The 20720-nt window shown below is 44.5% G+C and overlaps 1 protein-coding gene across 3 annotated transcripts in view; it reads left to right on the plus strand.

Annotated features, from left to right (window-relative positions):
• The window catches only part of slc4a2b (solute carrier family 4 member 2b), a 50907-nt gene extending 31265 nt beyond the window's left edge, over window positions 1-19642 (plus strand). For all 3 annotated transcript variants that reach the window (XM_076290490.1, XM_076290491.1, XM_076290492.1), the window contains 20 exons: window positions 345-540; window positions 885-1129; window positions 2265-2398; window positions 3530-3711; window positions 6603-6739; window positions 8265-8445; window positions 8620-8755; window positions 9288-9501; window positions 9737-9842; window positions 10071-10255; window positions 11047-11263; window positions 11725-12080; window positions 12699-12893; window positions 13023-13256; window positions 13489-13578; window positions 13802-13968; window positions 14773-15026; window positions 15466-15635; window positions 16393-16566; window positions 17099-19642. In XM_076290490.1, the coding sequence (XP_076146605.1) occupies window positions 345-540; window positions 885-1129; window positions 2265-2398; window positions 3530-3711; window positions 6603-6739; window positions 8265-8445; window positions 8620-8755; window positions 9288-9501; window positions 9737-9842; window positions 10071-10255; window positions 11047-11263; window positions 11725-12080; window positions 12699-12893; window positions 13023-13256; window positions 13489-13578; window positions 13802-13968; window positions 14773-15026; window positions 15466-15635; window positions 16393-16566; window positions 17099-17179 (3654 nt within the window). In that variant the 3' untranslated portion in view covers window positions 17180-19642. The remainder of the gene's footprint in view (window positions 1-344; window positions 541-884; window positions 1130-2264; window positions 2399-3529; window positions 3712-6602; window positions 6740-8264; window positions 8446-8619; window positions 8756-9287; window positions 9502-9736; window positions 9843-10070; window positions 10256-11046; window positions 11264-11724; window positions 12081-12698; window positions 12894-13022; window positions 13257-13488; window positions 13579-13801; window positions 13969-14772; window positions 15027-15465; window positions 15636-16392; window positions 16567-17098) is intronic.
• The last annotated feature ends 1078 nt before the right edge of the window (window positions 19643-20720 follow it).

A 20720-nucleotide genomic window follows, 5' to 3' on the forward strand; every position in this document is an offset into this window, starting at 1 on the left:
CCTAGACTCTGCTGAAAAAAACAATATATAATATGTGGGTGTGGCACTTACAATGACCAGAATAAATCCTTATGAATAAAGGTAGTGAAAATGCCCTAAAAACAGCTTAGGGTTCAAAGGGTTAACTGAAGAAAGCTGAAGAAGCTGAAGAAATTTAGCTGAAGAAATTTAGCAAAATCAATGTATAAGCCGCGGCTAATAGTTAGGAAATTACGGTAATCATATCAACATATCAAAACAAATTGAGCATTTCACGGTGATCACAGTGTGCAGTGACTGAGATACAGACAAAGAGGCAACTCCCTTAGGTGCTCGCTTATGTATCTGTCCACTCTCATCTTCAGCCGGAGCCAACAGCCTCATCATTGCGTGGTGGAGGTAGGCAGCAGCAGCAGCAGCAACAGCAGCAGCAGGAGGAGGAGGAGGAGGAGGGGGACCTGAATAAGGCCCTGGGTGTACAGCGCTTCCAGCAGATCCTCAGCCCCACGCCAAGCGTGCCCGACGAGCAGCACCGCGCCTGCCATGAAGAGGACATCGAGTGTGAGTGAGCATGGGCACGATGGAAAACCACACGACGCAGCTGTGACACATTCTGACAGACAGATTAAAATCATTTAGATGATTGTTTACATGTTGCTGAGACACCACAATTAAAATTCACAGCACATTGACCGCTAGAATTACTTAGGATTTTTTTAATGGGGCATACATTTGCAGGCAGCATTTATTAAAAAATTCTTTGTAGGTGACTATTTTCAGATTTGCATGCAGAGACAAGCGAAAGGAAACACATAGCATGTATTTTTGTTGCAACAATGATTCATCAGGAAGGCTGGTGGTAATTTATTGTATATCCTGGTCTGATGTAAAATTGATCATTGCAGATCATCGCAGCTCTTCCCACCACATCCACCGGCCTCTGTCCAAGCTTCCTGGAGACAGCAAGAGGAAGAAGACCAACAAGAAGAAGAGGAAGGGCCGCGATCACCGTGGCAGCCCCGGGCCTGGCGGAGCACCCCCTGTAGAGGAGGGAGAGGATGAGGAGGATGAGGAAGAGGAGGAGGCGGCAGAGGTCAAAAGCAGTGCCACACTACACGGTGAAGAAACAGATGCCAGCCAAGATGTGCAGGTAAAGACCACAGTTAAACCACAGGTTTTAGTCCCTGAATGACACAATATGACTAATATATATAATATATAATATATTCTCTGTTGGTTAATTTGTTGACTAATTTATTGAGGAAGTGATTCCTTATTTTATCTATAAAATGTCAGTCTGTGTTTCCCAAAGCCCAAGATGATGCCCTTAAATGTCTTTTTTGTCCATACCCAAAAGATGTTCAGTTTGTCATCATAGACAAGATAATTTAATTTTTAATTGATTATCAAAATCGTTGGTGATTAATTTAATAGTTGAGAACTAATCAATGAAGTGTTGAACCTCTAGATGGCAGTGGTGCTGAGAAGTTAGAATTTCTTGTTTACCCATGTTGCTTTGCTGAATATTTAGTACAAACTATAGGTACTGTCCTCAGTTACGATAAGTGCCTGATTGTGAGACTAAATGGACCAAAGGGCAGCATTCATCCTTGACAAGAATGGGTCGATTTTTGGAGCTGTTTGTGTTCCCAGAGGATGGCCTTGTCCACCACATGTGGCCAACCCAACACAGCACTGCACATCACTTCCTCTCCCCTTGTTCCCCTTGTAGCCCCACAAAGGATAGCATCGAACCATATCTCGAGAATTGTAGGGCCTAGGAGGACCACCTTTTTTTTGTATGTTCGTCTTAAGGGGCCATGTCAACCCATCCCATAACCAATAATTTCATGTATAGCGCCACCAATTTATTTAATGGGGATGTGTTTCATCAATATGACATTTGAAACCTTTTGTTTCATGCCAAAAACACAGATTATCTTGACTAGACCTTTTGTTTTCAGCGCCTCTTTTACAGTCACAGAATTGATAAATACCCACTGCAATGATACTAACTCTTTTTTCTAGAGTCGTGAATCTTATAATTATTATTCAGATTACTTGTTGGTTTTAGAGCATGGGCCATGAGTAGTTCATATAATGTAGTGGTAGACAGTAGTTACATTCTATTTTTTAGTATTACACTAATTTTTGTCTGCTATGGTATATTCAAAAGTTCATTTATAAATCAGTCTGAACATTAAATTGGGCAAGCTTAGGTGACCGAGGACGTTGTATTTTCTAAGGAGATTTTTCTTCCGCCGCTTTGTGTCCCTCTCATCCAGTTCTTTGTGTCCCGTGAGGATCCTGAGTACGTGGCCTCCACTGAGGGGTCCGAGAGCCCTCACCCGGCCAGAGATGTCTCCGTGGTCCCCTTTTCAGCTGGGGGCACGGGCCCCGAAGATGCCACACCAACTGAGTGAGTCGACCCGTCCATTCAGATGAGCAAACTGTACTCAGAAAAGTGATATTCATTGTACCACCACCTTCATCAATGGTTTCCTTTTCTCAGTATATCCTCTCCCTCAAACTGCCCATTTTGAGATCACATGTCGGAAGATGTCGAATAACATTTGGCATTTTCATGGTTTTGGAAAATGCAGCTTTTTCCAGCTCTCACAAACTGAATTGCATAGCTTTTCGTTTATGTTATTTTTTTATTTTTTTTTTAGCATTTCGGTAACACATTATAATTATTAACACATTATAACTAATTAGTCATGAGTTTGCTGCACTGATGTTGTGAGAAAGGCTTCCTCCTCTCTGTGTCTCTGTCCTTTATTGACTGAAGCAGCCTGAGCCGTTTACTGTCTCTTGTGTGAGGCTGGGCCTGATGGGGTTTTGTGGTAAGGTCAGGAGATGGTCATGGACAGGACAACGTGTACGTTACCAAGTCACAGCTATTCAGGAAGCCAGCAGGAGGGAAATTCGTTCCCGCAAAGCCCACGTCACCCCAAAGCCCATATTTCAACCCACTTCCATGGCTACTGGCCGATGTACCTTTTGTACCTGTCAGCCAGTCCAACTACACGCTTAAGCCCTCTGTGGACTACACTTCCCTTATTTTCTTTTAGACCTCTTCAGATAACCTCTCATTTTCTAGTGTAAAGGAATAGCTCTATTGGAGCAGGCAGAATAGTGCCGATATCCAGGACTAAAGAGTTTCAGGGGAATGTGAAGCTTGGATCCTGATTTATTCTAAAGGTCAAGAATTATTTTTGCCTGTATTTTATTTCATTCTATTGGGACTAGTTCATTGCAGGTAAGTGTTGTTAATATAGTTATACTGTTTTTGACTGATAGTCAATGAGAAACTTAGATATTACTATGTTGTGTTCAATTTCAGTTGAATTGAATTAAGAATGTGATCTGGAGAGAGTGGTCTGAAATACTTGTATTTAAGTAGTTTGTGTTAAAAAAATATTTTTATTTCAGTGGTATTGTTTCTGTTTTATACATTTCACTGATACTTAGCTGCTCTTTACATTTCTGCATTTTCCCATAGATTACTCAGCGATCTCATTTAATGTAAGTCTATATGGTTACCTAGGTCACCTGCTGGAGCCCCCACTGCTGTCCCTCTGGCGAGAGTGTCCAGCCGAAGTTACGACCTGCAGGAGCGACGACGCACTGGCAACATGACGGGCGCTGAGCAGGCCAAGTACGAGCGCATCCCCACCGACGAGAGCGAGGCACAGACACTGGCCTCCGCTGACCTGGACGGAATAAAAAGTGAGTCACTCGCGTGTCCTTCTATGGGGTCATTTACAGTTAAAGTTATCCTAATGAAACTATAGCAATGTCTGGTAAATGCCTTGTACTTATGTAATATCTTGTATTTCCACACACACACACACACACACACACACACAGAATAAATGTAGTCATCAGAGCATAGGGTGTCATCCGACTCCTTTTAACTCAGGACACAGCAATAATCTCCTCACTATTAGCTACTGTTTCTCAATCCATTTAAGCCTACAATTTTCCATCATGACGAGGTCTCCTTACGCTGAGCCCTTCGGGCTCTATTTTGTTTTTACTCCATCATGACATTTTAATGAGAGGGCCTGTGTTGAGGATCTAAACTCTCCGTGACCTGGGGATGTTTTCACTGGCTGCTGTGCCAGTGCGGCATTCTCAGCTGTCCTTTTAAATTTCACTTCATCAAGCTTAAGGTTGCTCTCCTGCTTCCCGGGCCTCAGATAGGTGTGTGAGTGTGTGAGTGTGAGTGTGTGAGTGTGTGAGTGTGTGTGTGTGTGTGTGTGACTGTGTGTGTGTAGGCAGGCATATAGGCCTCTTTCATAGCGTTCCTCACTAAACCATCCTGCGGTGCTTTGAAATTAAATGTGGTCTCAGGCACCTGGAGCCTCAGCTCTGTTGAAGGTCAGCACCCGGAGGGGGGAGGGGGGTGGGCACACATGGGCCTCCGCCCCTCCCAGCAGCCAGTCTCTGCTCTGGCCAGAGATGGTGGCTCCACGCTTGTTTGCACAATGCCGCACTTTACCTCAGGGTAAAATGTTTTGTTCGCCAGTGAGGGTCAGTGATCAGATTACCCCTTCGACCTGTCTTTCAGCTGAATGGACAGGAGTTAACCTCCTGCAGAAATGGGAGGCCTGCTCTTACCTCACTAGCGTTAAGGTTAATCGCCCCACACTGACCCTGGACCAGTCAGAATGTGCAGCCACAGGCTACATACATGATGGTCACAGAGAACCCGCTGTCCTGCTCCCTGAACCTTAAACCACACATGTGCCTTTAGTGTGTGGTCCAGAAGTGACCATATGGCTGTAGTGTCCACTGATTCATAGGCCTTCTCTCTGCGCCATCGTTAGCGATTGTGCTACTGTAATTAGCCTGGGAATCTCGGCCCTCTCATCTCTCCTGGCCGGTGCTCAACAGCAGGAATCATTAAAATTGATCTCTACCCTTTTGTCCGACCCAGGCGTATCAGCACCTCAACGTCCTAATAGGCCTGGATGGGATGATCCTGTTAGGTTCGGCCGGCGGTCAGTTGCTGCTGGTCACGTCTCTCTTTAGTGCCATGGATGAACGTTGGCGAACCACCAACAGATCAGGGGGTCATGTCCCTATCAAATCAGAATTACAGTAATGCCACACCCTCCTGGATCCTCCTCTTGTCTGAAGACACGGGGATGTGCTTAAATCTGCTTGAAACTATCTCAGATATACTTTGCTTTTTGTTTGAAGATGAATTTTGTCTAATGAAATGGAGAGCAATCTAGGAGCTTGGGTTTTTTGTTGGTTGATGGACTTTGATGTAGACATGTAGACAGGATGACAGGAGTCCTCTGTTTTCTACTGATATCCCATGGTCCTGAAACATAATCATCAGAGGAGACTGCGGACTTCATAAAGTCTCACCTGTGGACCTGTTGGATAAAGCAGGTTACTCATGAAGAAACAGAAGGACTGCTGTCTCTATGACCTCACCAATGGCAAAGGTAGGACAGAAAGCAACAGAAGTCAAAACGTGGAAATATTACATGTCTGTTGGTTATTATAGACCAGTTTTTGAAAGATACGGTTTGATGTTACCCTTTACCCTGCAAATAACCCTGCAAACTTCAGCCATACTAGTGAGCTTGTGTGTTTCTTTTTTAAATCAATGCTAATTAGCTGACCAAATTGCTGACCAAAATGAGTTAACAAAATCTGCTTCTAAGCCATTCCCACATTAAGTCCATTGGTGAGTGAAACATAATATAACACATATTGTGGGAAAAGAACAAAAGATGGCAGCTTTTCTTTGGCTGTCCATACAGCCGTCAAATCCTCTTGCATACCAATGTTCCTTTGTCCCTCTTGCTGTTAGTACTGATTAGATGTTTCTCACCTTTAGTACCCCACACTCCAATCAGGTAATGTCCCACAGCCACCCCATCACACACATGCGCACACAAAAATACACACACACACACACAATAACACCCCGTGTATACTTGGTACTGGGCCAGTCTTGAAACTAGATTCTTCGAGGCAGGGGAAACGGAACAAAGGGGAACAGGGCTCCCTTAATTCAGCAGGCTGAGATTTGATCTACTGGGTGAGGTCATCCTAACAGCAGCAGGATTGGTGCAGGGACACGCTGTCCAGAGTGCATTGAGAAAATCCTCGCCGGGCTCCCATGATGGAAGTCACCCTTTATTCTCTCCGTGATGTCCACAATCAGCTCCTGTGGAGGCAGCCCTGTGCAGCCATTGCTCTGTAGTTCTTCATACTGCTATCTCCCACTACAATCTGTGTTTCCTTATGCCCCGTAGACGGTCAGTTTTCTCACCTGACTGTGGTCAAGTTTAAGTCTGTGTGTGTGTGTGTGTGTGTGTTTTTGTGTGGACATGATTGCATGATTGTGTGTGTTTGTGTGTGTGTGTGTGTAGGCAGGCTTATAGGCCTCTTTCATAGCGTTCCTCACTAAACCATCCTGCGGTGCTTTGAAATTAAAGGTGGTCATGTGTGGACATGATGGAGCTAATATGCTGTGGACTATTCCAAATGTCAAGTTTGCATGAAGCTTCTTCCCTAACTAATACACTTGTGGTCACAAGCTCACACCATTCATCCCCTCCCTCTCCCTGTCCCACTCCCTGTCCCTCCCTCAGGTCACCGATTTGAAGATGTACCTGGCATGCGGAGACACCTGGTGCGGAAGAGTGCAAAGGGCCAGGTGGTGCACATCAGCAAGGATCACAAAGAGGCCAGCACCCGCACACGGAAACTGGACCGCACCCCACATGAGGTGAGCTACTCAACACGTCACACATGCTTCTACATTTTACCTGCTATTTGTCTCTGTTACTGGGGATATGGTTTCATTTTTGTATTATGATATATTTGGATCTAATCTCTCTCAGCAACATGTTGTTCAGGGCACCGTGTGGCCTTTCCATCATGTGATTGGTAGGGTTCTTGGAAGTGGATCTTGGATCATTCGTCCCGTCAGATCTGAGGTTCATTTTATAGAGTGTTCTTTTGTTTTCTGACATTTCCAAAAAAAAAAAAAAAAAAAAACTCTGGCCAAACTCTCGGCAAAGCCCCTCATGGCTCTTGAGCGGACGAATAGACGGGGGAAGGTGCAATTAAAAATGAATGAATGAACTTCTTTCCTTTCACACACGCTCAAAGAAACCGAGATCAGCTCAGGTAACCCGACACCACAAGCTTGTGAGAAGCGGAGATGTTTTATTAACGCACTCAGACCCCCCAGCGGCCAGGTAAACAACATGGTCTCGTCAGAGATTGTGCACCATAGAGTGGGAGTGTGTGAGCGTGAGCGTGTGTGAGCGTGAGCGTGTGTGTGTGTGTGTGTGTGTAGAGGTCTATGGCCCCCCTTGACAGCAGACGAGGGACAGTGTGCGGACCCTGAAGCTCAGAAGCTCACACCTCCATTTCCCATCGGTTCTGTACCGCTCCGAGTCTCGACCCGACAGCATGGTCCTGCTGGACTTCTCCAGTCAGTTGACCCGCCACCAGAAGGTCAGCAGTTAGTTAGAGGATGTGCCTGTGCTTGTCTGCGTTTTGAGTTTTTGAGGACACTAATGCTGGTCAGGATGTGTGTGTGTGCTGTGGCATGTGGAACTGGTGCTTTTATTGTGAAGTGTTTAAGAGGAAATATCCAGTGTGCCTTTATGTGCGTGCGATGATCTTGACCGGTAGCATCAAGGGTCGTGCAGAAATGTAAGTCGGTGGCGGTAACGGTGTGCAGTGTTGCAGAGCCTACACCTGTGCTTAGAATGCTGATGTAAAGGATGGTGTGCAAACATGCTGCGCTGCATGTTTGGTGTGATTTGCCTTTTTGTAAATGGTTAATATTTACTAAAGACTAAAGTCTTGTCTGAAGAGTTCAAACTAATTTACATCCAATTTGTAATATGTGCATGGCTTGTTTTTTTTTTCAGTTGTGGTTATATTTCAAAGAAATGTGAAATGTGTGTGATTTATAAGCTTTCTTTAGTAAGTCATTAGCATTGTATATTTTTGCCTAAAAATAGGACAGTGAACAGTGACAGGAAGTGACTGGGAGAGAGAGATGTGGTGGGTTCGGGAAATAACGATGGGTTGGATTCAAACCCAGGTCCCTGTGGGCACTTGGATCCAAATGTGGTATGGCCGCTGCATATGCTTATGCCACAGTTCCCTCAAGCTCTGGTTTCAGTGCCTTTAAGTGAGATCTTGAGGCAAATCCCCACCTTTGCTCTGTATTGTCCTTACAGGGATTGACATTGTGTGTGTGTGTGTGTTTCGGTGTGTGTTGTGTCCTCCAGGTGTTTGTGGAGCTGAATGAACTGATCATGGACAAGAACCAGGAGATGCAGTGGAGGGAGACTGCTCGCTGGATCAAGTTTGAGGAGGACGTGGAGGAGGAGACGGACCGCTGGGGCAAACCCCACGTGGCTTCCCTGTCCTTTCGCAGTCTCCTGGAGCTCCGCAAAACTATCTCTCACGGTGAGACACTTGACCAGCCCTTATAACGACTGTGCCTTTTCTCACTCTCCCCAAGTGATCTGTACCTCAACTACAGTAGCTATACTGTACGTATGCGTTTCCCTCATCATTACTAATGTAGTAGTCACTGATAACCGAACGACCGTGTGACATTGCCTCTGTGTGACCTCCCAGGTGCCGTGCTCCTTGATCTGGACCAGAAGACCCTCCCTGGCATCGCTCACCAGGTGGTGGAGCAGATGATCATCTCGGATCAGATCAAGGCAGAGGACCGCGCCAACGTTCTCAGGGCCCTCCTGCTCAAGCACAGGTGAGCCGTGCCACGTTGCGCCACACCATGCCGTCACAATCGGTACAACACGGCACGGCTGCCTCATTAATTATGGATTAGTCATGGAGAGTAATGGAGAAGATGGGCTGGGAAGAGGGGAAGGGAATCAGAACTTAACTCAAGCCAAAGTTTCAAAAGTAGAAGTCAAAAGCATTTGGCACTCTACCGATGTGATCAGGACGGGAGTTTGTGGTAACTTTGCCGTGTTATGTAAGAGATACAGGCCATGGAGTGTCGACTCTCAGAACAGCATGCTCTCACTAGTCATTTGCTTAAATGAGGCAAAAAGGTTGGTTCAGCTCCAAGAATAAATGAGTGAAATGTCTTAGTGTTGTATTTGTTGCTCACCTTGTGCTCTCATCCTCCCTCCTGGTCTTTCCCTTTTTTTTTGCCATCGCTGTCTTCCCCCCCCCCCCCCCATGGCTCCCCCCTCCCGTAGACCCGAGCAGCACCCTATGCAGACGCTAGTGCATGAGCTCACCCGCTTAATGCTCTTCCCCCTCTCCCCCAGCCACCCGAGCGACGAGAAGGAGCACGCCTCCTTCCCCCGCAACATCTCGGCGGCCAGCCTGGGCTCGCTCATTAGCACCCACCACCACCACCACGGCAGCAGCAGCAACCACATCTCCCAGGCAGAGCCCTCCGCCACCGAGCCCCTGATGACCGGTGCCGGCCTCGAGGGGGAGCTGCGCATCGACATGGACAAGCACGAGGTGCACGCCCAGGTCAGAGCCTGCATTGCTGTCATGTGTTTTGATTAATTTTTGCTTTGTGTATGATTGTTACTGTTCATATAATTTAGTTACTATATTTTTTTACTACACAGGACACATTACTTTAGCTTTTTCTTTATCTTCAGTTCACACTTGAGGTTTGCTTGGGGTTGATTGATTAATCATTGGCTTTTGCAATTTTGTCTCAAAACTGTGGCTAAGTTTTATTATGGTTATAACCCCACAGAGGGACTCCATCCCAGCTATTGGAATGCATAGGTCCAAGTCAAAGCATGAACTGAAACTCTTGGAGAAAATTCCTGAAAATGCTGAGGCTACAGTTGTACTAGTTGGTGAGTTTCTTCCATAATGCAGTGGATCTTATTAGATATGGCCCAAATAACATGTTCCCACTTAACTGTTTAAAAAGCTCTGTTGCTTTATGGTCACGCCCTTTTATGATGTATTTAGGAAGCTGTCTTTAGGTACTTTTACTGTCCTGCAAGGCAAGCATTGAGAAATCTTTAGATCAAGCCTGACACCTCCAGATTGACAGTGTTTCTCTGTCTCTCTCCCCCTAGGTGCGGTGGACTTCCTGGAGCAGCCCACCATGGCGTTTGTGCGTCTGCAGGAGGCGCAGGAGCTGGACTCGGTGCTGGAGGTGCCGGTGCCGGTCCGCTTCCTCTTCGTCCTGCTCGGGCCGCCCAGCACCAGCATGGATTACCATCAGATCGGTCGCTCCATTTCAACACTCATGTCTGACAAGGTAAGTTAAGAGATGCATGATGTATAGAATGCCGGTCATTATGGGAAAATAAGTCCCTTCAGGGCGAAACAAGACCCTGGTCTTTTTTGCCCTGTCGGGACTTATTTTCCCCATAATGACCGGCGTTCTATACATTATCCCGCTTATTATACGGCTACCTGCCAAAATGAAAAAATAAACTCCACGATATGTCTCTTTACACTTATTTGTTACCGTTTCGTCGTGGCTTTTGCTGAGAAACAAATAGTTCGCAACACACGCTGAACTTAAATCAAACATTCTTTAGAACTCTGATCAACCGTCTGCTTTCACTTTTGAATGAAGTTCCAATGGAAGAAGTGACCGGAATACTTGCGGAGTGATATGATCAGCAGCACAAAACCCGTTGCCATTGACAGCGGTAATTATATGTTTGCAGCGGTAATTACATGAATTTATTTTACCGTAGAACGTTGGGAAATCCCATTCAAGTCAATGGAGCGTTCTACAAGCATTGTGAAGAGCCGTATAATAAGTGTAGAGACATGAACCCATGGTCCAAGGACACAGTAGCATTGTGCTCACATCACTCAGTATTGTTGTGTGTAAATACTCGTGTTGATAGGATTGTATTTTTAAAGCACAAATTAAATGAAACTGATACTGTTACATTTATACCAAAATGAGTTAAAATAATATCCCTCTCCACCTCTCTCTCTGTCTCTATATACACAAATGAGATTTTGGTGTTTCATTTCTTGGTAAAATTTTTTCGATTTTTGTATTCGCTCACCTCTCACTCCTCTCCGCAGCATTTTCACGAGGCGGCCTACCTGGCGGACGACAGACACGACCTCCTGAACGCCATCAACAGCTTCCTGGACTGCAGCATCGTGCTGCCGCCCTCGGAGGTGGGGGGCGAAGAGCTGCTGCGCTCAGTGGCGCGCTTCCAGCGGGAGATGCTGCGCAAGCGCGAGGAACAGGAGGAGAAACTACTGGCCAAAGAGCTCAAGAGCCCGGAGGAGAAAGGTGCGCATGCCGGGGTGGGACGGTAGCCTCGCCTCGTTGACATCAGACCGCATCTCAGTTTAGATTGAGAGTGGGTCAGGAAAGGGTTCATTGACTTGTGACTACCAGGTGTATAACTAGCAGTGAAATTAAACTTAAATTGGTCCATTAAACTCTTACCATATTGTTTCGGAAGTAAACAAAGATCTTGTAAACAAAGTTTTTAAATGCAGTTGTAGCAGTTGAATACACGTCTGTATCTGTTTAACCCTGTCGCCATCTGTGCAGCCATTGGTTGTTTTGATTGCACTGCTCTATCTGTCATCACATAAAGCCCGCCTCTGGTTTCTGGGTCTCTGGTATATGTTAACTTTCCAGCTTGTCTTGACCAGTGGGAGAGAAATAACATTTAATTGTGAAAACAAATCATATGATGGCTTTCTGTGATTGTACTCATCCCCCCACCTTGTCGTTCTTCCCAGAATCCCTCCTGGCTGCTGGCAAGCCCAGCGACGACCCTCTCCAACGCTCGGGCAGGCCGTTCGGGGGCCTAATCCGCGATGCCCGCCGCCGCTACCCCAAGTATATCAGTGACTTCAAGGATGCGCTGAACGCACAGTGCATGGCCGCCGTCATCTTCATCTACTTTGCGGCGCTCTCGCCCGCCATCACCTTCGGCGGGCTGCTGGGGGAGAAGACAGAGGGCCTGATCGGCGTGTCGGAGCTCATCGTGTCCACGGCCATCCAGGGCGTGCTCTTCTGCCTGCTGGGAGCCCAGCCACTGCTGGTGGTGGGCTTCTCCGGGCCCCTTCTGGTGTTTGAGGAGGCCTTCTTCTCGGTGAGTGCCGCTGACCTCTCTCCCTGGGTTGGTTAGGTTCAGTTTTTTCTTCCATGTGCATTTTTTCCCCCTTGCGTATTCATGACCGTTCAGTTAGTGTAATAAGCATTGGTAATGCTGGAAACTGTACTGGTGGGGGGCACCTTCAACTTGAGTTAAATGGGAAGATGAGGTGAGGTCATCTTATTTAAGCAATAACCCCCGAGAGGCCGTAGGTTACACTGATTCTACAACAGCTAAGGGCCGTTGTTAGGCACGACGCTCGGTGTAACTTACGCACTCGAGTGGTTTATTGCTTTTCTAAAACTGTTACTATAAATACAAAGTTTCATAAAGTAAAGGCACAGCAACTAGAAATGGAACCGATTTATTCATAGATAATCATTCTTCCGCCAAGAAATATATTTCCTCTATCTGAATGGTTGCCAAGCAACGTCGAGACGCAGCTACTTTAACTTTTGTATCAAGTTATGGTATCGCAGTAATGTAGAACAAAATGCGGTTAAGGTGTATGTTTATGCTGCATTTTACAACGGCATCGAACGCGATTCAGCCAATCACAATCAAGGACCGGAATTATCAGTTTTAGAAAGTCTTCTTGTTTGTCCCCCTTTGCAGTTTTGTAAGGCGAACAACGTGGAGTACCTCACAGGCCGCGTTTGGATCGGCTTCTGGCTCATCATCATAGTCGTGCTCATGGTGGCCTTTGAGGGGAGCTTCCTGGTCCGCTTTGTGTCGCGATTCACTCAGGAGATTTTCTCCATCCTCATCTCCCTCATCTTCATCTATGAGACATTCTCCAAACTGGGAAAGGTCAGACTGGACACTGGGTTTGACTAGTTGTTGAGTAGCTGTTTGTCTTTGGTTGATTACTGAGAAATGGGAGAAAAACCTCCACTATGGTTAAGTGTAAAATGTAAGCCTGATCCTCCCATATTTCAGATATTCCTGCACCATCCACTGAAGCGATGCACTATCATCAATAGCACCGATGGCAACAGCACATCAGAGAATATCACTATGAGTCTGCTGCCAGACAACAGCACCACCACCCTCACCCCCAGTAACCGCGGAGAGCCCAACACAGCCCTGCTCTCCCTGGTGCTCATGTCGGGAACGTTCTTCATCGCCTTCTACCTGCGCAAGTTTAAGAACAGCGCGTTTTTTCCTGGCAGGGTAAGGCCATATAAGCAAAACATTAAGGGCCCTAATGTGAATGATTGGGGGCAAAGGTCTAAGATCATATGCTAATATGAGGTCATATGCACACTTATAAACATTCACATTAGGCCCCATAATGATGTGTCCTAACGTGAATGTTTATAAGTGTGCATATGGAGTGGAGTTCCATTGAACCTGTTCAGACGTGGAGGTTTGATGAATACCAATTTTGTGTGGCTCTTCACAGCTTCGCAGGGTGATTGGAGATTTTGGTGTCCCAATTGCCATCCTCATCATGGTGCTGGTGGACTACAGCATTCAGGACACTTTTACACAGGTGAGTACGGTGGCCCTGAGGCTCAGGGCCACCGTAGGTGAGGCTTACACACCGCATACTTCCCAATTAAGCGGATACAGATACAGTGTAGTATCTTTTAAAACAATGCAAGATTGAAAGATGCAAATAGCCAAATAAAAAGTTGTGAATATAACATAAAAAGCCTACAGATTTTTAAAATGCTTGTCCTTTTAAACATTAAATGGTTTTCATCCTTTCACAGAAACTGAGTGTGCCCAATGGGTTATCTGTGACCAGCCCATCCAAGCGTGGCTGGTTTGTGAATCCTCTTGGCATGAATGACCCTTTCCCCATCTGGATGATGGCTGCCAGCATCCTTCCTGCTCTGCTAGTCTTCATCCTCATTTTCATGGAGACACAGATCACCACGTAATGTTAATGACTTAATGATGTTATGTAAGGGATAACTGGCGCAGCGGTGTCGTGTTACAGGATTAATGGACGAGGGCTAAGAACTCCCCGATGTGCAGTGGAGCCTCCGCCCATGTCCATTAATTCCGTACAACAGGACACCTCGAAGCCTGTTATCCCACTTATCACCCGGTTGCCACTATAGGCAATAGTCATGCCTTTATAGCATGCAAAGGAAACAAGCGGCTTCATTTAAAAAGAAGCCGACTTTTTTGTTGTACAACTTTCTTTGGCCCTAACAGCGATAGCATGGACAGTTAGCTTGTTTACAGTTGATTTCATTGTTGTGAAGCCTGCTTCCAGGCTCAACCGTTGTCCTACTATAGTTGTTATAGTTTCCCTTCGTGATTAAACTTTTTTTACCAGATCTACTTCATAGGTGTTTTGTTATTCAGAATTAATAGCCACCCCACCAGCCAATCAAAAAGATTATTTCTTCTCTCCGGGTGATAAGTTAGGATTAATGCTCTGAGTCAAAGCCAGTCTTTCTCTACATAGCACCAAGATGACGCATAGTCGACATAACCAGTGAACACAGTAACTGAAGTAACAGCTTGAGAACCAAGCAAGCTTTTTATTCTGCAACATTGCAGGATGTGTTGTCATGTGGTCAGGCATGTGAATTATTAAACAATACTGTATCTTTGTATACCTCATACTCTCAAGTCATTTTAATATGAAACCATCGGTCTCACTCTGGCTTGATCTCTCTCCATCTCTCTCTCTCTCTCTCTCTGTTCTCCATTCTCTCCCATGTTACAGCCTGATAGTCAGTAAAAAGGAGCGGATGCTGGTGAAGGGCTCCGGCTTTCACTTGGACCTGCTGGTGATTGTGGCTCTAGGGGGCACTTGTGCCCTGTTCGGCCTGCCGTGGATGGCCGCAGCCACTGTCCGCTCCGTCACCCACGTCAACGCACTCACCGTCATGAGCAAGGCCGTGGCCCCTGGAGACAAGCCACGTATCCAGGAGGTGAAAGAGCAGAGGGTGACTGGGCTTCTGGTGGCCATTCTAGTGGGTGAGTAACACTACTTTAGCGTGCTGCAGCACAGGACCTAGCTTAAAGCATACAGACCCTTTCAATCAGCTCCTGGAGGGTTTCTGGTTGAAACGTTCAAAACCAATGCAGATACTTTGATATGAAAATACATAAATTAAATACTGAAATTAAAACGTTACCGTAATGCTCTACAGAATGTTGACGTTACAACTTTTTTATTTTTGTTTGTTCCGACGTTACCACTAGCTCAATTTTGTTTGCTGTGCCACCGGAAATGCCTTAGGAACACACATGTTTGTTTATGCAGTTGAAAGGGTATATATTGTGCTGTGTATGAGCAAGTATATTGAACTTTGAACAACAACATTTGTTGGTATGATGATTTTACCTTTTTTTTTTTTTACCTTTTTTTACTTTTAACTTTTTATCCCTCCTCTCACCCCTCCCCGTCATTCAGGTCTGTCAATTGTGATTGGGGACCTCCTGCGTAAGATCCCCATTGCTGTTCTGTTTGGGATCTTCCTCTACATGGGCGTGATGTCTCTCAATGGCATCCAGCTGACTGAACGCATCCAGCTGCTACTCATGCCTCCTAAGTACCATCCTGACCACATGTATGTGCGCAAGGTGAGAACTCAGCACAGCACGGACAATTCCTTGAGTCGTGACAGACAGACAGACAGACAGACAGACAGACAGACAGACAGACAGACAGACAGACAGACAGACAGACAGACAGACAGACAGACAGACAGACAGACAGACAGACAGACAGACAGACAGACAGACAGACAGACAGACAGACAGACAGACAGGAGTAGAGTAGAGTAGAGTAGAGTAGAGTAGAGTAGAGTAGAGTAGAGTAGAGTAGAGTAGAGTAGAGTAGAGTAGAGTAGAGTAGAGTAGAGTAGAGTAGAGGCAAAGGGTGAAAGCATAATAACATACCTGAGCTCTTCATATGATAGTAAGCACCAGCATGGACCACTGTAACAGTGTGCCCTAACAGGATCCAAGCGAGCGACTGTCTGGTAGCATTCAATGTTATCTGACTATCTACACTGAATCTGTTAAATATTCCCTTCTATTGCGTCATATTTCACATTTAAAATAGCAGAGCAACATGAGCGACAGAAAGAAAATACAAACGGAGAGTCTGACAAAAGTTCTCACAAAACGCTGCGTTGCACAGCACTGCTTCATGTTGCGTACTGTTCAGGACATTCCCATTCAAAACAGTGTAACTAAATTGATTTTTTCGTTAATGTTCGCTTTCTGTTTGGACAATCTGTAAGAACACAGTGTAACCCTTTCACTGAGGCTGTGGTAGAGGAATAACTAACTATGTGATCTGACTGTGTAATCATCACCCTCTCTGCTCCCGCAGGTGAGAACGCTACGCATGCACCTGTTCACAGCAGTGCAGGTGGTGTGTCTGGCTGTGCTGTGGGCAGTCATGTCCACTGCTGCGTCGCTGGCCTTCCCTTTTGTCCTCATCCTCACCGTCCCCGTCAAGATGTTCCTCCTTCCACGAATCTTCACTGCCAGAGAGATGCAGTGTGTGAGTTGACCGCACACATATACCACTGCTTATACAAATGGCACTTGTACACCAAATGACGGCTGAATGGGTTTAAAAATATCCCAGGTGGTGAGAGGATGAGTCTATCAACAACAGTCATAGAGCATAGAACAGTGTGTGTGTGTGTGTGTGTGTGTGTGTGTGTGTGTGTGTACTGTGTGTATATATACTGTATATACGTATATATATATATGTGTGTATATATATATATATATATATATATATATATATATATATATAAATTAAGAGACCACTGCACATTTGTCTGTCATCCTACGGTTGGTGAGTGACATTCAAATGAGTTGACAGTCATATTCAAAATTTAGAGACCACTGCAAATTTGAATTATGACTGTCAACTCATTCAAATGTCACTTAGCAACCGTAGGATGACATCAGAAAAGTGTGCAGTGGTGTCTTATCTTCTTCCAGAACTGTATATAATATACAGCATGTATAGATATTTTGTTGACAATGCTAAGAATGTCTGTTTGTGTCTGTGTAACCCTCAGCTGGATGCTGATGATGCTGAGCCCACTTTTGATGAGCGGGAAGGCCAGGACGAGTACACAGAGATGCACATGCCTGTGTGAGCCACGCCCAACGCCAGCTCCCCACATCAAATGTGTCCACCCGCCACTCCGTTCCAATGGCCAATGTGAAGTGCCTTAGGGAGCTTTTTCTGTAGCCAATCTGAACTGACGCACAGAACACATACACACACATATATGCACACGCACCACCCACCTTCACCCTCTCTCGTTCATGGGTAATCACCTTTGTATCTCTCCTTGAACATTTCCAGACACTAGAAGGCAGACACACATGAAGTAGACTCTCCCTTACCAAAGCCTGTTCTGCTTCTGGTCTTTTAGAAAGCATCCGTCCATTTTCTCCACTTTCCAAATGAAGGATGCCTTTATGGTGATGACTTTCACATGGGAGGTTGTCTGTGGCAACAGTGTCTTCCACTGGGCACAGAGAATATTCTTCCTATTAGAAGAAAAAATAGTGTTCCCTATGGTGGAAATTTTATATAATCGTAACTGGACATTCCCCCCTCGTCCTGCAACGTAACGTGACTCAGAGGTCAATGATTTCAGATGTTTTGTAATATTTATTTTTGTATACGTCACTACACATTTCAGAAAAATTGAAGCTGCTGCATTGGAACATCTGTGCTTCACTAGTGTTCCATTTAGCCACATACACATAGGAACGAAAGTAGGTGTTCTTTCCCCCGCTCATTTCTGTTGTCTGATATTGTTATTGTACCAGGGAGAGTGCTGTACTGTAGGTATATGTAGCTTGATCACATGGGTATTACTATGTTTGTATGATCCCTGACTATCACTGTGCTGAATATTTCAGTGTTGCCAATCTATGCCTGCAGCATAACTGCAGTAATGTCACTGCAGTAATGGGTTTTCAGGCTCACTCAGTTCATGCAACGCTACATTGTGTTCCAGTGAACATGAACAGTGAACAACTGGCTTTGTGGACCGGTAAGTGGTCACATCCACCTCTTTCTATCTGAATCGGCCATCACTTCTCAGTATCTCAGTAGCTTTAGTGGATGCCAGCTAATTGGTTTACCTGTGTGGCAGTTACTGAGCCCCTAAATAACTCTAACTGTCAGAGAGATTTAATAACTGCACTTACAGTGTAGTAGCAACCACAGGCTTAATGCTGCCTAACCCTGTTTCTCCTGTCCTGCTTTATGAGCAGGAGTCTATGAGCATCCAGTTGAGACCAGTTTGACACACACTCACTGGTGTATTGGTGTATTTCAGTTTGGGTATAAAATCATTCATATTATGTTTGGGAGCATTGCTGGTGTCTCACACTTTTAGAAATGGTGGAACTAGACGTCATCTTGACAAGACTTCTTGCAGCTTGTTGTAATTCTCTTAAATCATCGTGTATTATCCCGTAACACATTTAAGTGCCAATTCAACCAGGTATGTGGGAATTTTTGTTTTCAGATGATGTGCTGGACTTCTTAGTCGTAGGAATGATGTCACAAAATTAAATTGTAATGGTGGTATGGGTTTCCTCAGCATCCCCTTGATTTAGGGTGACATGGCCCATAGATGGGAGGGGAGGGAGGGGTGGTTGCTGTTGGCTGTTACGGGCTACATATTGAAGTAAGCTTAACTCATTTTCTTGCTTTCTTGTCAGTCTGTTGTGTCCTCTTTTTAGTTTTCCCATGTATTTTAGACAAACCTCTGTATATATATTTGAATGTTTTCAGAACAAGTTATATCAAGGCTTACTTTCTCTGAATTCTTCCAAGTGCTTCAGCTGGTCAGAAAGTGCTCTTAACATTCCACATATAACTTAGTTTTGCTTACTTGATGATTTTAAAGTAATATAATAAACATAACTGACAGCACAATCATAGGAAGAAACGCTGATTTTAACTAATCACAGTACATTAAGATATCATGTATCCTTTTCTTATCTGAGGATCAGTTGGACTCTTTGTGAGGTTATATTTTTTGAGTAAATTATTAATGAAGAGCTATAAATATAATTTTATAAACTACAGATTTTTATCTTCAGACATACAACTGGATTCCTTTGTAGGCCAAGGTCTTTTTATGGTTTGCCTTCCCCTGCTCTGCCAGTGTCTGCACTCCTCCACAAAGCCTTTATTGCTGTTGTTTGTATTACCAGCTTTGACTGTATTGTCCTTACTGAAAGTGTTTTGAGAGTGCCATGTAACTGTTCTTTGCATTGTCTGAACTCTTTCATTCTCTTTTTTTGTGAACTGCTAGTATCATGTATGGGAAAGATGTGTTGGTGATGTGATCATGTTTTTTTTTTTTTTTTTTTTTTGCACAGTCTGCACAAGTTTGTGTCTACATGTGCATTATCTCAAGAAAGTCAAAATAAGGCATATTGATGTCAGACACATTCGTTCTAAACCTAGGCTACAACAGAAATCTCAAACCTCTTACAGAAGTCCTGTGTGGAACTGTATGCATATTGTATCTGTTTCAATCAAACATTTATCTTTTTTTGGCTTACCTTATCTGTGCACATGTGTGTAGGTCATGGATATAAAATAAAGTAATTTTGTATTAATGCCCTGCATTTGTGTCACCCCATTTTTTGCAAATTTCCAAGAATGAAGATGCGTGCGTGTGTGTGTGTGTGAGCGTGAACAAGAGAGACCGACACAGAGAGACCTGTGCTACTGTTGAGACTGATGTGAGTAGCAGACATGCCAGCAAAGACTTAAAGAGGCTTAAAGAGTCTGTTGCGAAACATCCTGAAGAATCAGGTCTACTACTCCTTGGTCTCAATCACCTGTAGGGCTGTCATGAAATTTCTGTTGACAATTACCATGCTAATCATTACAATTGACTATTTAATTGCCATTTTCTGATAATAGTATGCCCTTTTTATAGTATAAACCTCACCATAGTTTAATAATACAAACTTATTAAAGGAGAATTCCGGTGTGATATTGACCTAAAGTGTGTTGAAACATGATACCGAGTGTGAACGTATGTCTCATAGCCCATCTCGGCTTGTCCCCTGCACTCCAAAATCTGGCGCTAGTTAGCCGATGCTACCAACAGCTTTTTCAATGGTGGTGCTTCGGCATCGGGCTAGCCATGCAAATAAATTAGGGCTGTCAATTGATTAAAAAAATTAATCTAATTAATTACATACTCTGTGATTAATTAATCTAAATTAATCGCATATATAATATTTGCTGTGAAAGCATTTAAAATATTTAAATTCAAATGAATCATTGAATAATCAGCATTAATGACATTAAAGTTCAAAAACTCTTTTATTATTATTTTAATAATGGCCATAATAATCTATGATATGACCTAATATGCTGAGGAAATAAATTCAAAAGTGCTTCGGGAAGAAGTTTTTTTTTCATATACAAGGTATTTCAGGCCACAGATATAACCTAGGGGACACAATGAAAATAAATGAACACTCCCCTCAATGTCTATTTCTTTGCATTGATGTGCGACTTTAGAGTTGATGAACTCCGGTGATATGCAAATTCCTTGCTGCAGACATTGCAGAGGACTTTATTTTAATCAACACCATCAGGCCGTTTTTTAAAAGTAAATGTTCCAATCAATGATCTAGACATTTTCT

The sequence above is a fragment of the Alosa pseudoharengus genome, unplaced genomic scaffold, assembly GCF_046254945.1.
Source record: "Alosa pseudoharengus isolate Yale_2024_CS ecotype anadromous, Long Island Sound unplaced genomic scaffold, YU_APseudo_1.1 YU_APseudo_1.1_scf_18, whole genome shotgun sequence".
NCBI lineage: Eukaryota > Metazoa > Chordata > Actinopteri > Clupeiformes > Clupeidae > Alosa > Alosa pseudoharengus.